The following is a 16485-nucleotide window of genomic DNA, read 5'->3' as shown; positions in this document are numbered from 1 at the left end:
GAGTTCGTATAAAATTATAGGGTTTTCGAATACGAAACGAGAAAAAAGGAAGAGACTTTTATAACATAATTGTAGAGGAAGGAAATATAGAAAAGTTAAAAATAAGGATTTTAGGGTTTGTATTAGGGGTACACATTGGATTGGGTAAATCCGAGATCCGAATCAATCCGAAGCCTTTGGATTGGATTGGTTCGGATTAAACACACCCACGATTCAGGTACGAATCAAAGAAAAAAAAACCCGATTAATTTGGTTCGGTTCCGGATTAGGATATAAGAGAACCGAACAAATCCGAAAACCGAACCAATTATATATATATATAATTATTTAAAAAATAAAAATTTTCGATTTTTTATTTCTTTCTTCTTCCTCTTGCTTGAAGAATTCTAAAAACAGAATCCTAGCCGCTGTCGTTCTCAATCTCAGTTGTCTCTCTCACTCACCTCACCTCACCGTCTCGTAAACTCATAGGAAAACGAAGATTAAACTCTCTCTCTCTCTCTCTCTCTCTCTCTCTCTCTCTCTCTGTGATTCAAAAATGTTCGATAAATCTCTGAGCTATCGATCTCTCAGGCGCCTTCAATTAACGGTAAACAAATTTAAATTCTTTTCGAATGGATCTTCAATATATTTCTTATTTGTTCAGGAAAATAACATAAAATGACTTAAATGCTATTATTTTAAACCTCAAGCCAAAACCCCTTCATTTTTCTTGGAGAAATTTTTTCATTTTCAACTTATTGAACTCATCCTCTATCTCATCTTCTATAAAATCTATTATTTTCTACTTATTGAACCTCATCTACATCAAATTTCTTAAATGAAATATAGAAAATTTTTAATTTTTTTACTACCCCAAAGTCCACGCTTAAAAAGTCCTACTTGTTTTTAAGGTTTGAAGATTGGAGGAGATAGAATGTTTGGATCGAGGAAAAAGATATTTATCTTCAATAAGTATAAGAACCGAGAACCGATCCGAACCAAGATTGGATTGGATTGATTCGGTTCTATAGGATAATTGGATTGGTTCGGTTTCAAATTTGTAGAACCGATCATGTTTGGTTCGATTCCAATTTTGCCAAAATCCGAATCAATCCGAACCATGTGCACCCCTAGTTTGTATAAAGAAATGTTAAGTGATAGAAATTAAGGTTTTGAGGAGGGTATTTAAAAATATATATATATATCAGATTTAAGAATTTGAATAAAAAACAAAAGAAAATAAAGTTTTTAAAGTCTGAATTTTAAAAGTGGACCACCTCCATTCAAACTTCAGAAGTGTTATCAAACATACTAAATTTTATTGGTTTTCCTCTTTCAAGAATATTCATTCAATTATATATATATATATATATATATATATATATATATATATATATATATATATATATATTATATTCATCATTTTTCAATAATACCTCTTCAAACTTTATTTTCTTTTATCGCCAATTCCTTAATTCCAAAGAGGATGTCTAAGACAAGATGGGCAAAATCTAGTATATAACAGGATGGTCCCCACCCCCTTTATCTTCCTATACAGAAAGGTTGAGATTTAATATCGTTGCAAATCCCAATGACAATTTTTAACTTCTTTATCTTTTATCATCCATCCCTTAATTCCAAAGAGGATGTCTATGACAAGATGGGTAAAATCTAGTACATAACAGGATAGTCCCCACCCCCTTTATTTCCTTCCTAAAAAGGATGGAGATTTAATATTGTTGCAAATCCTAATGACAATTTTTAACTTTAATATCATTGCAAATCCACACAAAAAAAAGAGTTATTTTTCACCGTCGAATTTCATTTTTAAGTTTGGGAGTTATGTTGAAGTTCATTAGTTGTCTATTTTCAAAACCTTGGATTTAGTTCAATAGAAATTATTTTTTGAAAAAAAAATTATCTAAATTTTTCGATGAAACTCAGAGAATTGTGGTGTTAGATTTCTAATGTGCTAAATAAGACTCAAAATGTTACTACGTTGGTGTTGAGCCTCGATTCTGATAACAAGTTTTAATTCACCAACTAGATGGTAATCAAGCTCAGTTAAATTTGCATAAATCGATCAAATTTTTCCAATTCAGATTCAACATTGAAGATTTAGAATTAAGAGTAATTCGCTTTCTGGAGCGAACGAAATGAATGCTTGGGTTCGACAACTATAAAGGGGAACATTACTAATGTCGATTACTTACATGGAGAAAAAAAATATAAACAGAATCAAGGGTAAAGTGATAATTAACTTTAATGAAGACGGTGATGGTGATTGGTGATGATAAAGATTAGGTTAAGATGGTCCACTAAACCCAATTTGATGTGGATTGAAGCCAAATCAATTGGAGCATTTAAAGCTTATTTCATAAGGTTTTGAATTATTAAGCCTTTGACCGAAAGCATGATATTTGGAGCGTAATTTGAATTAAAGATCATAATTTCTTGGCATTATTATATTATATGAGAATAGTGACATCCTAACTGGCTTGGCATTTTCTATTTCAACTAAATTCCCATTTTTTTTAATAAAAAAACCCTAGTACAAGGGCATAGATACTCTACTTCATGCGTTGAATAGCATAATCTAGTACCACATCACTTTTCTGCCACATGGCGCACAAAAACAAAACATTCCAAGATGGTACGTAACTACAAACCATGGTCAAAACGATAGTTAGAAATTCGGTGTACACCAAAAAATCGTTACGGGATTAATTCAAGTAGAATTTGGAATATATATTTAGTAATTCATTTAAAAATTAGGTTGAAAATTCGAAGAACGGCAAAAATTAAAACTAAGAACCTATTTTTTTTTCTTTTATGATTAGTCATACAATTAACACAAATCGTCGTAATGTAAAACACATACTATCTGAATTAATTGAGTTAAAACGAGTGAAAAAAATTAATTGTTGATTGATAATCGTGAAATTCGATAACAAACAATGATTAGTGTAATAATAATCAATAATTAATAATTGTCTAATGATGAAACCTTTAATTGTAAAGAGAAACTAATAAAAATAATATCATGTGATATTAAAATATATTTTTTATTATAAAAATAAGGGTTAATTTGTGTTTTTAACCTTCTTTGTAAAAAGGATTAGTGATTTGTTTAAAAAGGAAAACGAATAAATCGTGAATGATTTGAAAATGTTCAAAAAATTAAGAATTTTTTAAATTTTAATTATTTTGTGTATCATTCGAAAAATTTGGGTTAATTCTACGAATTATTCGAAGAATTACTATGGTTAGAACTTAGGTAGCTAAACCAATGCGCCAAAAGGCCTGGACTTGTTTGAATTAGGGGTGCAACTTAATTCGGTTCAAACTGAGAATCGAACCAAACTGTGCAATTTGGATTGGTTTGGTTCAGTTTAAATTGCTACTGATTTAGTTTCGAGTTTAAAAAAATGAAGAATTGATAAATTCAGTTCGGTTCTCGATTCATATAATATAAAAAATCGAACCACTATTAATATAAAATAAAATATTAAATTTATAATTGATTTTTAGTTTTTTACAAAACCTAAACCCTTAACCCTTTCGATATTTGGGTTCCCACTTCCCTCTACCCTATCTCTCTCTCTTTCTCGTCTCTTGCAGCAAACGTGTGGCTGCGGGCTCAACTCCGGCTACTGGCGGTCACCCCCCCCCCCCTCCTCTCTCTCTCTCTCTCTCTCTCTCTCGTCTCTTGCGATTTGTGCAATAGTACAGTTGTGGTTTGTATCTCAATTCCAACGATTGGTTATGGGCTACATCTCTCTCTCTCTCTCTCTTGGCTTGAGGTTGTGAGTGTGTGACTACTAACGTGTGGCTGGCTAGCTACAGGTTACCTCTCAACTCTAGTGGCCGATGGGTCTTCCTCTCTCTCTCAATGTGCAGCTGCAAGTACCTCTCATGAAAACCCATTTTGTTTTGAGATGCAAGTACCTCTCATGAAAACCCATTTTGTTTTGAGATGGATTTGGGCTTTGTAGTTTTTGAGAAAAATTAATTTTTTTAATAATTTTCAGAAATCCAATGTTTTATTTAAAAAATTAATCTAATTTTTTATGTGATCTCATAATCTTGTTTTTGGATTTTAAAATTTTCAATTTTCATAATTCATGTGTTTACATAATTTTATTGATAAATTTATGTAAATTTTTTTTTTTTTACAACCCATGGAACCAAACCAAATTAAGGTCTGTTTGGGTTGGTTCGGTTTTAGATCAAATTGATTCGATTCTGGTTCCTATATAATGGAATCGACCTTGGTCGGTTCGATTATGATTTTGCTCTAAATCGAACCAACCCAAACCAAATTGCACCCCTAGTTAGAATGCATCAAATTTAAATTATTAACCACTTAAGCACATAACAAACGTCTATGATGACTTTCATTCTAGGTAGGGCACTTCTCAATACTTTTTTTTATTTGATTTATTTCTTATATAAATAATATAATATATATTACTTTATTTATTATATACATAGTATAAGATATAATAGGTTTTCTAAATAATGAAAAATCAATTGAACAATAAAAAATTATGTTTTTTTTTTTTAATATACAAATTATTCGAAAGCTAATACTTAAGCACATAACATATTATCAAATGTGTAGCCTATTAATCTTCAAGACTTTTAATCCTCCCAAGTAGCCTTTCTATGATTCAAACCCGAGACGTAGAATGCCTTTGATATCAAATGTTACGTACTTAAAAAATATACGTCAAGAGACCTAAACCTGGCGGAACGCGTCAAAATTAAGCCTTTTAACACCAATATAATGAAATAACAACAAAGAATAATGATGAATGCACGCGGTTTTGATACACAGTTGACATGGCAAGGGCACAGAACTGCACATTTTTCCTGTGTATCCCTGATGAAAAAGATCTATGGTTCTGTGCCCTAGCCACGTACCCAACCGCATGCATTCGTTGCAACCCAATAACAAATATCAACAAAACCATGGATTCATTCCTACAAAACTCAAAGTAAACCAAAATAATTAACTCCCTCCAAAAATAATACCAGAATAGATATGTACCAATTTTCTTATCTTGAATGATCTTCAAAACAGTAACCTGTGAACTGGACTTGGATAAATTCATCTACTAATATTGAATCATAAACATAAAACTAAAACAACCATAAAGGGTAGATCATTGCATCAAATTCATTCAAAATCGATTCAACCTTCGAAGAATATAAGTTTAACATTTATTTACCTTGTAGGCTTCAGTACAGTACAAGAGGTTCCTTAGAAATCCAAATGGATAGAATAAGCCTTTGAAGACATGGAGATAATGAACTCCAAGGTTGAGTTACTTGTTTTGAGCTTATTCTATGTTTTTAAATATAATATAAACTAATGGTTATGGTATAATGTGAAATTCGGGTACAATTCTTATTTCTGGTAAACGTAACTGGTACAAGGAAATATTGCCATCGTTGGGGTTGGAATTATTTGTAGAGCTCTTGAAGCATTACTCGCTCATACTCGTTATAATGAAAAGATATATGCTCCTTGACTTACTCCTTGTAACAGTGCCTGACAGAACCCAAAAGAATCGCCACAAAACTAGTCGTCATTGTCTATAAACCCGAAGATCGATTGGCATACTCCTGAACCAATGCCCCGAAGAGCGATTGTCGTTCCAGCAAACGAGATGGTTTGTCAAACTCCTTTGCTCGTCCTGCTCAAGAAAAAACAAAATCACTTTCTATTACAAAACATGCAGCTTAAGGAGAATGAAACATAAAAATAAACCAAATGTAAACATAAAAAAAACTAATATGATGCAGAATTAAAAATATCATAAGCTCTAAGATTTCCAAGTGCCAACGTGCATGAAATGGAAAGATTTTAACATGGAAATAGATCTCTGATAAAAAGATAGGCTACCCATTTCGATTGTTTACCTTTCTTATATTGCATGCCTAAACAAGGGTTAGGTCTCGATTTGTAGGTGATATGTGTATATATTGCTGAAAATTGTTCATATATATATATTTTTATTTTTCTCATAATTTTGAATAAAACATTTTGGGCATGTTTGGTAAGAACATGTACGTTTCCACAGAAGTATTAAACCCAAGAAATGTAACTATTTTAGGATTTTTGTGTGTGGAGGGGGGTGCTTATCGTGGGTGTCCACCTTTTGGGGGAGAGACAAATCCCACGGTCACACGCACTGCCCCCTCAGAAAGTCCTACATGCAACTGGTTGAGTCAAGGGTCAACCGGACCCTAGAGGGTAGCCCCAAGGAATTCATTGTTTCATGGGGTCTCAAACACTTGACCTACCCTTCATGAGGAGCTTATCAAGGCTCGGCTTGCCACTAGGCCAACCCCTTGGGGCTAACTATTTTAGGAAATTAAATGTCTTTGGGTTTCTCAGAAAAAAGCTATCAATGTGCTGATGTGGAAACAGAGATGTCATCAGAATGTTGCAGCATGGTGTCCCTAAAATTATGGACAAAGCAGAGAAAATTTTAAAAATTGGCTTGACTTGTATAAATAAGCATTTGTGCAATTTTAAACTTTGTCACCAAACACCCCCTTCGACATTTTAACAATAACAGACGAAGAAGAGATTTGAGCCTAGTCTTCTCAGCCAAGGATCTAGGCCAATATAACTCAAATCTATCAGATCAAATTCTGAATAATCCCACAAACTGTATAAATTTGTCAGAAATTCAAGCTTGCTTGCGTCTATGTTAGTCAACTATTGAACTAAGTCGAAACAACTCAAATTGAGGGAGACCCCCCAAACTATCTGTCAACAAGTGATTAACATTTAGAACAATATTATTTGGGATGGGCAATCCTCTATAAATGGATGATTCCATTGTGACCTTTTGATTAAAAGGAAAAAAGGCAATAAAGCAATAATGTGAAGAAAAACATACCAACATCTATAACAAGAACTTTGTCGCAGTCCATGACTGTGGGTATTCTGTGAGCAATGCTGATAATGGTACATGCAGCAAAGTCCTCTCTAATGATCCTTTGAATTACACTGTCAGTTTGTGAATCAACAGAAGCCGTGGCTTCATCCATGAACAAAATGCGGCTACGCTTTAACATTACTCTCCCCAAACAAAGAAGCTGTCTCTGCCCCACACTCCAATTGTCTCCACTATCAACCACTAAGAAGAAAAAAAATTTGACAACCATGAGTGTCGAAGAAAATAACCTCAACTAGAGATTTTAATATAAAAAAATTAAACTTATAATTAAATACCTGAAGCATCAAGTTTATCAGGTTTTGCAGCCACAACATCTTTAAGTTGGCAGCGTTCAAGGCTCTAAAAAAGAGGAAAAACAAATAAATCCTAAGCCTACCGAAACAAATTTTAAATAAACAGACCGAACAACCACTACTAATGATACTCACCTTCCATATCTCTTCATCAGAGTAAAGTCCAATTGGATCAACATTGCTTCGCACAGTTCCTTCAAAAAGGACGGGTTCTTGAGGAATAATCCCAAAACGGGACCTGAGATCATGAAGACCCAACTTGCCAATGTCAATCCTATCAATAATTATTTTCCCTCCTGAAGGTTCCATCACCCTAAATAAAGCTTGGACCAAAGTTGACTTCCCGCTCCCTGTGCGACCAACAACACCAATCTTATCTCCTCCTTGGATGCTAAGAGTGATGCCTTTGAGGATCAAAGGAGTGTTCGGTCGATATCTAACCTGTTGACCAAAAGCATGCAACTTCCTGTTAGGATTCACACACACATGCCTCTACTAAGTGGTACACTAGTGAAAAATTAGACACAAATAAATAAGCATTTAGAATTTTATTTGGATGATGAGCTTGCCCTTATATTTAAAAAAAAAAACCCACTCTAAAATTATTGAGAGTTTACCAAGGGTTTTCCCTTAATAACAACGGTAAAACGGTTTACACATTTATTCTTTAGGTTGTCTTTCTTACAATACTCCAAGAAACAAGCAAGATAAGATTTCTTCTTCCATCCATTCAAGTAAGCTCATAGGAAGAGAACAAAAGAAATATGTAGAAAAAAAAAGAAAGAAAAAAAAAACCTGTGTCACAAAATTCAAGCCAACTTAAAAAATGGGAGGCCTAAGCTCGAGTCAATCACCCCCACCTCTCTCTCTCTTTCTCTCTCTAAAATTGCAAGAATAATCAGGAAATCCAGAAGAGAGTGATAATTTTTCCCCAATTGGATTTGGATCAACCTTGACAATGACTTGAGTACTGAATTACACATCATTACCAATGATCCATTTACAGCCTAAATAATAGCAATGCTACTGACCTTTTTGAAATTACATTTTGAATCATTAGAATACACATTATTAAATAATTTGTGAACGACCACGATACATTGAAAGTTTCTGATCAATTACCTGCAAGTCCATGAGATCAACATTGCCATGGGTGGGCCAACCTGGAGGAGGAAGGCAGTCTTTGATCTCCCATGCGGCTTCAGATGGGATGTTTATAAACTGCTTTATTCTCTCGACCGAAACCATTCTATTCTCCACAAGGCAACTCATATATACGGCCCAAAACAAAACAGAATTGAGAGATAAACCATAGGAAAGAGATAACCCCACATACTCTACAACATCCAAAACAGCAAGTTAATTCCATAACAATAAAATGTGTCGGATAGAAAAGGAAAAATGTGTTGGGAGAAATAAATACCTGGCTTGATAACATTGCTAGGCAACAAGACCATGAACAAGGCAGAGAGGCAAAGTACGACACTCCCAGTAAATTCTAGGCGGAAACCCAACCACTCATTTGATCCATTATTGTGGAAATCCATGCGCAAATTTGCATTCACTCTGTTAATATTATCCTGACGAAACCTTGCTTGCTTTCTGAAACACCTGATAGTCATAACCCCTGACACACTTTCCGAGAAATGATGGATAACAGGAGCTTTGGTGATGGAGTCAAGTCGAGTCAACTCACGGGATGATGCAAGGTAGTATCCCTGCCACCAAAAAGTTCAGGTAAACGGGTTGCACATCCAATAAAGCACCCTCGCTAGGAGGTTACCTGATCAAGTGGACTTTACGGATGGTCTATAATAAACAACTCATAAACACTTTCCTTACTAACTTAGAAAGATTTTTAAGTCTTACTATGGGTCGTTTTCCCAAAATGTACTACTGCATTGGCAATTCAACACCACGGCCCTCTATATTTGGGCTTCATCCAAGGTTTTGAAAATGAACAGCTACCAAACTTCCACGGAACTCCCAAATTTAAAATTAGAATTCAACGGTGAAAAATAACTTCTTTTTAAAAATAAAAAAAAACTTTTTAAGTTCATAGAATTTTGTCCTCTATAACCCGGTGGCATCGGATCATGTTTCTAGACGCCCCAAGGTGAGGTCAATGACCCTTAGTAACTGTAGAAATCTTAATAAGTTAGTAAAGCTAGTTGGACTCTAAACAGCTTGCACATGCAGTGAAGTGAGGACCGACCAATCAACAGTTCCCACCCCAGAAGATTTCGTGATTTTCAATTGGGTTGGTGGGTCCCACACTAAAACCGTGCAAGATGTGTATGAAAACAGGTGCCTTAATTTTCTTACATAGAGATGCCTTTTTATTGTGTACCATAAAAATTATAAAATGGTACAAGAAGAAACTAAGATGGAAAGGGAATGGTATTTGTATTATTACCCGATACCAGATGTTGAACCAAGCCAACGGAATTATGAGGAAGATAGTTGGCCATGCAACCTGGCAAATGACGACAATGATGCTGAGAACCGTGATGTACATAGCAATGGCTAAAGCCAAGAAAAAGGGAAGAAACAGATCGACATTGGTTTGATCTGTTGATGCCTGCAAAAGATATAAGCACATGAGGTTATTTTATGAGAGCGAACATCATAGACAAGCAATCATAACAAGGAAAATTCTATAGAGGAGAATCATTAACATGTAAAAAAGTGGGACAACACCATAATAATATCACATAAAATGGGTAGGATTTAACCGAAATCTGAGTGATCCAAATTTAGGGAGTTTGGACCCTTGGAGTAGACCAGATTTAAAAAATTGGTCGAATATGGGTTGATGTCTTTTGATCCGAGTCGGATATGGATCCATCCCTATATCTGCCTGGATGCGAATGATATACTGCTTTGAAAAGTATATTTTTATGTTTTTCAAAATATCTTTTTTTCTTCTACTTAAATATAACATGAATTTTTATAAAATAAAAGAATTATAATAGTAAAATAGAATAGTATTGCAATTTGAAAAGAAATATAGCTATAAAAAAAATGTTAAAGTCAGAAATTATCTGACCCGACCAACCCTCATCAAGTAATTCGGTTGGGTCGGATCCTGGTTTACTAAAACCAAAATGGGTTTGGATATAGTTTTAGCTAATACGATCCGAGTCGGATTCGGATGCTAATCCAGATCCGAGTCGGATTCGGATGCAAATCCAGATCCGAACAAAAATTTATGGATATGCTCAGATCCAATTCGAACCCAACCCATTTTAAGCCCTACATAATAAAGATCCAGAGTGTGATCAATCTTACCCGACTCAGTATTCTTCCTGAAGGCGTTGTATCAAAGAATGACATGGGAGCATGTAAAATACTGTAAATAATCTGTTTGAAGAAGGTTTGAGCGGTCTTGAGCCCCACAAACGTTACAAGAAAAGCTCTGATCAGCACCAACACACACGAAATCGCTGCAATGATTGCATAAACACGAATGAATAAAGAAGGATTGAATGATGATGCGTTATCACCACCAGTCTCGTATGCCAGCCAATAGTCACTCGCCATGAGAGATATCTGCCACACAAGAGACGTTAGCAACACTGCCGCAGCACCAGCCCACCCGTATGCCTCGGTGCAATAAGTCTTGTAAACTTGACAGCTGACATGACCAGTCTCTCTTTCTTCGTCTTCAATGAGTTTTGATGTACCCTTTTGGGACTTGTTTCGGTCCAAAGATCCGTTTTCACCGTTGGTTTCTCTCGGATGTGGAGATAGTTGGTTTGGCGATTTCGGTGATTCTTGGGGTTCGTTATTGGACATATTGGTGCTATTTTCTACAAGCTCCATGGATGTCTCATGGGCAGCAACAAGAACTGAGAAATCCAATTCAGATTCCACAAGCTCATTATACTTTCCAGATTGCACTATCATTCCATCTCGCATGACCTGTTATTTTATCCCGATGTTACACATAAAATCAGATTGGAAATAAGAAGAAAGACATTAAAGCTTTCAAAACAAGTCTGGGTTTTGATATTTAACTTAGAAGTAAGTTATCAATTATCATATAAGATCCTGTTATTATATCTAACAAAATTTCTTAGAAATTAAGTAAGGCTTCAGTAATGGCCATTATATAAACCTTCTAATGGTTCCGTCCATACATGCTAAGTTTTATGGGTGAACAGCCTTCATTAATTGTCCTTCCATCAGATAATAGACAGAGATAGAGCCATAATGATTGGACAAGGTTCTCCTAACCGAACCCAAATAAATATTGCAAGTTTAACGAAATGACACTGTTATAATCATTAGCAAGTTTTAAAATCTCATCAAACCATTAAATGTTTTAGGATCAATGTTCTTTCCGGTTTCGGCTAAGAGACATTCCAAGATGGTACAGAACTTTAAACAACAAACTTTAACCACTGTTCCCACTATAATTTTTTTCATTTAAAAACCTTGAATTGAAATGCCCAAAAACTAATAAAAGAAGCATCAAACCTACCAATATGTGATCTACATTGTGCAAGAAGTCAACTTGGTGGGTTACAAGCAAAATGGTTTTGTTCTTTAGAGCTCCCCTTACACACTCCTGCAACAAAATTATTACTGTTAAAATGCCATTTCAACAAAATGTATATACAACACAATGTTTCAGTGTACCTCCAAACCCGTAAAAGATGTTAATCACCTTGAATATTTCTGTTCCAGTGTGAGCATCAACAGCACTGAAGACATCGTCAAGAAGGTAAATATCACAGTCCTGATAGACCGCTCTAGCAAGTTGTATCCGCTGCTTCTGTCCACCGCTGAGGTTTATGCCACGCTCACCTATTTCGGTTTGGTCTCCAAATTCCATCATTTCCAAATCCTTCTCTAGGCAACAGACTCTGATTGCTTCCCTATATCTGTGTCCGTTCATAGGCAAGCCAAAAAGAATATTGTCCTGAATTGTTCCATTTTGAATCCACGACGTCTGTGCCACATAGGCGGTGGTCCCACAAACTCTAACCTATAGGAGAAAAGGAAACAAAGATGATAAGCATTAAGCAGTGCAGTCAGGATAGTTTCAATGACACCCAACACAGAAGAACCAGAATTGAGCCTAGCATAATTGCATGCATGATTATAAACCGTACCTTTCCCGAGATCCTGTGCATCTCACCTAGAATTGAACCCAACAATGAAGACTTTCCAGATCCAACGGTCCCAACAATTGCAGCAAGCTCTCCTTTCTTGATCTCCAAATTCAAATCTTTTAAAACTGTTTCCCCACTTTCATCATCCCACCCAAATACCCCTCCCTTCACTTCCACAGCAATTCTACCATCACAACCCTCCTCTCTCTCCACCGCTCCATCCACCAATTCCCGACTCATCATAAATCCGTCCAACCTCCCAAGTGAGATCATTGCCTGGGACATTGAGATCAAAGCTTGAGGAAAGTTCCTGATTGGCTCTTGCAAGATCTTAAAGATCGATGTAGCAGTGAATACCGTCCCCGCATCAAGCGGAAGTCCCAACAAGATTGCTGTCCCGAATGTCAACGTCGCTATAATAACAGGGGTACTCCACAGAATAACAATGTTACCCGAGATTGAAACCATGAACTTAGTCAGCCATGAAAACTCCGAGTCACGGAAACCTTGAATTCTCTTATTGAAGTGTTCTTCCCATGCTTGGAACTTGATCACACGCATGTAGTTAAGCATCTCATTCGTGGCCTTCATTCTCGAATCACGCATTTTCATCAGATTGAATTGGTACCGATTGTTTCTCCGGGTACCAAATATAACGAATACCAAGACTCCAACGATACCAATCAATGCCGAAAGTGTTGAGATACCAAGGTAGACATAGAGGAGGCATAAGGCAAAAGCAACTTGAAGTGGCATCAACCATAAGTAATGCAGTTGAAGCATCATATCAGAGAGTTGTTGAGCATCCACGGCCATGTAATTAACAATCTGGCCGAGTCCATGTGCCTGCCGACTCGAGCATGATAGTCTAAGGCCCTTTTTGTATAAAGAGGTGATCAAAGTGGATCTAATAAGCATCCCAATCTTCATAGACTGGAAATTGAATTGGTGGGAACATAAGACTTCAATGGTTTTCGCTATAAGGAGGGTGATGACGAGGTAGTATCCTTCGTAGGGAGAACTGCCCTTCCCCGAGGTGAAATCAACGAATTGTTGGAGCAGAATTGGACCCATGAACATGACACAAAGCCGCACTATTGCGAGGAATGCGGTGAAGGCCAAGTCCTTCCAGAAGCATCGAAGCAATGTGGTTCGAACCGGATGCATTGAATTCTCAGAGGGTTTGGGAAATTTTGATTCGAAGAGCTCCGACATTCTTTCTGCTCTGTGATCAGGTGCAAGGGAAGGGATATCATCAATCTTTAGAGGGGATTTGTAGCCCTTTTTTAATAAAGGATTCATCCAAAACCACATTGCTCTAGACAACAGCGAAGCTGTGGCATAACCAGTCACGTTCGATTCTCTCAAAAGTGGTTCTTTTAATTTGGATTCCGACTCCAACCCATTATCGGATTCACTGATTATCGTAATCCCAGTGAATCCTCTAATGGCGACAAAGAGAAGAACAGCAGATATCGGAAGAGAAATTAACGAAAATATATCATCGATTCTTAATTCAGTGTCCTGTTTTTCTTTAATAGAGCTCAGTCGAATGATTGCGGAAAGCGAGAACAAAGCAACGATAACAAAGTTCACAAACCAGTAAATCCGAAGTGACATCGGATGATTAACGGCTTTGAACCTCTTCTCGTGGGTGACTAAAACAGCAATCGTTGCATGGGTTACTGCTTGAATTAACCGAAATAGAGCTTCGGTCAGCTCCCATGATGATTGGGTTGTCCTAGTGAATGCTATAATGCAGAGGACTGTATATGTGATTGCCAACAGAGCCGTTAGAATTAAAGTGAGATTGAACCACATAGTACTACTGATATGACCTCTATTGTTTCTAATGAGGGGTTTGTGGATGGAGTCGTGATGATCACGAGAGCGGGATCGAGACCATAGTTTTTGGATTGAAAATGCAAGGACAACGAGCAAGAAGAGTAGATCGATGGAGGCGAACAAAAGGCGTTGGGGGCATGGGGAGATGAAAATGAATCCAAGCCATTGAAACACGAGTGAGATACCATCTGAGGTTTGAATAGTAGAACTTGAACATGAGAGGGATGTGAACCAAGAATCTGAGGAGGAAGACATGTTTACACACAAACTTCCCTCACAAGAACTAAAGCTCCCTCCTTTAAGCTTTCCTTCTCATCCAACTTCCTCTATCTTTCTGAAAAAAAGTTCAGATAAATAAAAAAAAGAATCAGATAATATTGATTTCTAGGAAATAAATAGGTCTGCAACCTTGTATATGAATTTCAGAAACAGATAACGTAAAAGAAATCACATATAATAACTTAATCAAATTAAAAAAACAAAACAAACCAGAAAAAAATTAAACCTCAGATTGAAACAAAAAACAAAAAACAATGATAAATCATGAAGCCAGTTGCCAAAAATACTGAAATATATCATATCAAAATACAAAAATAATAATAATAATAATAATAATAATAATAAATACACAAACTTCAAACAAAGAAACCCAGTCTCATAAGAAAAGAAAACGATCTAAATTGGGTGAGAAAAACTTGGAAAAAACTCGACATGTAAAGAAATAAATCACAAACATTTTAAAAAACAAAACAAACCAGAAAAAAAAATTAAAACTCAGATTGAAACTAAAAACAAGAATCTAAACAATGATAAATCATGAAGCCCGTTGCCAAAAATATTGAAATATATCATAACAAATACAATAATAATAATAATAAATAAATACACAAACTTCAAACAAAGAAACCCAGTCTCATAAAAATAGAAAACGATCTAAATTGAGTGGGAAAAACTTGGAAAAAACTCTAACATGTAAAGAAATAAATCACATACATTTATTTATTTTTTAAAAAGAACAGAACAGAACCAAATATTACCAGAAACACAGAACAGATGAAACAGAAATTTGAAACACTGTTTGTTTTATGAGCCATTTTGTATTTTATAGAATCTAAGTGAAACACGGTACAAAGGGTAAGATTTTAATGGAGAGTCATTGTTTTTCTTCTAATGATTTCTATTACTTCTACCAATCAAAAAAAGATTTCTATTACTTCTACAAATCTAGAAGAAGAAGAAGAAAAACCAACTAAGTAGAGATCAAACAGAGCGACAAAAGAAATTCAAACTTTGATTGAAAATCATAGCTCAGGTTCCTTGGATCCAGAAGACCATTTTTGTTCAAAAAATTATAAATAAAAACAAAAATTAATAACAGTTTGGAAAGAAGAGTTATTAAAATTATTAAATGGAGTATTTCTAAAAAGGAAATAAAACGCAAAAATGTTAATTTAAAATTTCAAATTTATGAGCTTTGTTTTAGAAAGAATCTCTCAGAAACAAATAACCCATAACAAAATATTAGTAAAACAGTATAAATAATGAAAAAAATAATAAAACCCAGAAGGGAAAACCATCAAAAGTAGAAACCCATTAAGAAAAAATCTGTTTTTTTAAACATCTTGAAGACTAAAAACAGAGATTGAATGTCAATAAGTTCACCATTAATGGGAGCAGAGCAAGAACGTCGTCGCAGAGAGAGAGAGAACATTTGTTGAGATTTCTAACAGTTATATAGCCATAAAAGGAACACTTGGAAGAAAATCAAAGACGTGGAGAAGGGGTAACCTCCAGTCCACCATTGCAGCAAAGGGAGAGACCATGAAGTCCTTCGCTGGCTCTCCGTATAAAACGTGAATATTAAATACACTAATATGCTGGCTTTTATGGGTAAAATTTAGCAAATATCCCTTAATCTATTTTGCCACGTGTCCAATTGAATCTTTGTTTCCAAAATAAAATTTAGAGAGCTGAAATTGATATTGGCAGCCCAGCTTTTACTTATTATGGGTGAATCTCCAAATCGCCGACTGAATATGCCGAAATTCCGATTTCGGTACATTTCTCACTTTTTACGAACTCGTCAGTGCAACTCCAACAACCTTTTTATATGTAAGATCCTCTCTATTATAAAGAGTAAAATGACAAAATAAGAGTCAAATACCCTCTATTCTCTCAAGTTATTTCCAGATTTTATAGAAAAACTCATTTAAAAAAAATATATTAAAAAATAAAATATTTTTACACTTAATCGAAGGTGGTGAAATG

General features: G+C 35.3%; 1 protein-coding gene across 1 annotated transcript; it reads right to left on the bottom strand.

The window, feature by feature from the left end:
* Positions 1 to 5185: 5185 nt before the first annotated feature.
* Positions 5186 to 16072, bottom strand: LOC147395981 (ABC transporter C family member 14-like). Its single transcript, XM_086452649.1, has 12 exons — positions 15880 to 16072; positions 12373 to 14551; positions 11925 to 12245; positions 11739 to 11825; positions 10544 to 11176; positions 9669 to 9833; positions 8676 to 8970; positions 8375 to 8589; positions 7388 to 7693; positions 7235 to 7298; positions 6900 to 7139; positions 5186 to 5684 (listed from the first exon to the last, which is right to left on the bottom strand). Exons 2-12 carry the CDS (start codon positions 14470 to 14472, stop codon positions 5584 to 5586), a joined length of 4527 nt encoding a protein of 1508 aa, XP_086308775.1. The 5' UTR covers positions 14473 to 14551; positions 15880 to 16072; the 3' UTR covers positions 5186 to 5583.
* Positions 16073 to 16485: the final 413 nt, after the last annotated feature.

This window comes from Akebia trifoliata, chromosome 8, assembly GCF_017979445.1.
Source record: "Akebia trifoliata isolate Shusen 1 chromosome 8, ASM1797944v1, whole genome shotgun sequence".
NCBI lineage: Eukaryota > Viridiplantae > Streptophyta > Magnoliopsida > Ranunculales > Lardizabalaceae > Akebia > Akebia trifoliata.
Note: the sequence above shows the minus strand (reverse complement) of the source record. Positions and strands in the feature narration are given on the sequence as shown.

What these genes read in the sequence shown, in the direction of transcription:
- LOC147395981 (XM_086452649.1), bottom strand. Translation starts at nt 14,472, where the DNA reads ATGTCTTCCTCCTCAGATTCTTGGTTCACATCCCTCTCATGTTCAAGT. An exon ending in TTGATCTCATGGACTTGCAG is followed by an intron (nt 7,694 to 8,374) that starts GTAATTGATCAG and finishes TTTGGTCAACAG; the next exon opens with GTTAGATATCGACCGAACAC. An exon ending in AGTTCTTGTTATAGATGTTG is followed by an intron (nt 5,685 to 6,899) that starts GTATGTTTTTCT and finishes TTTCTTGAGCAG; the next exon opens with GACGAGCAAAGGAGTTTGAC.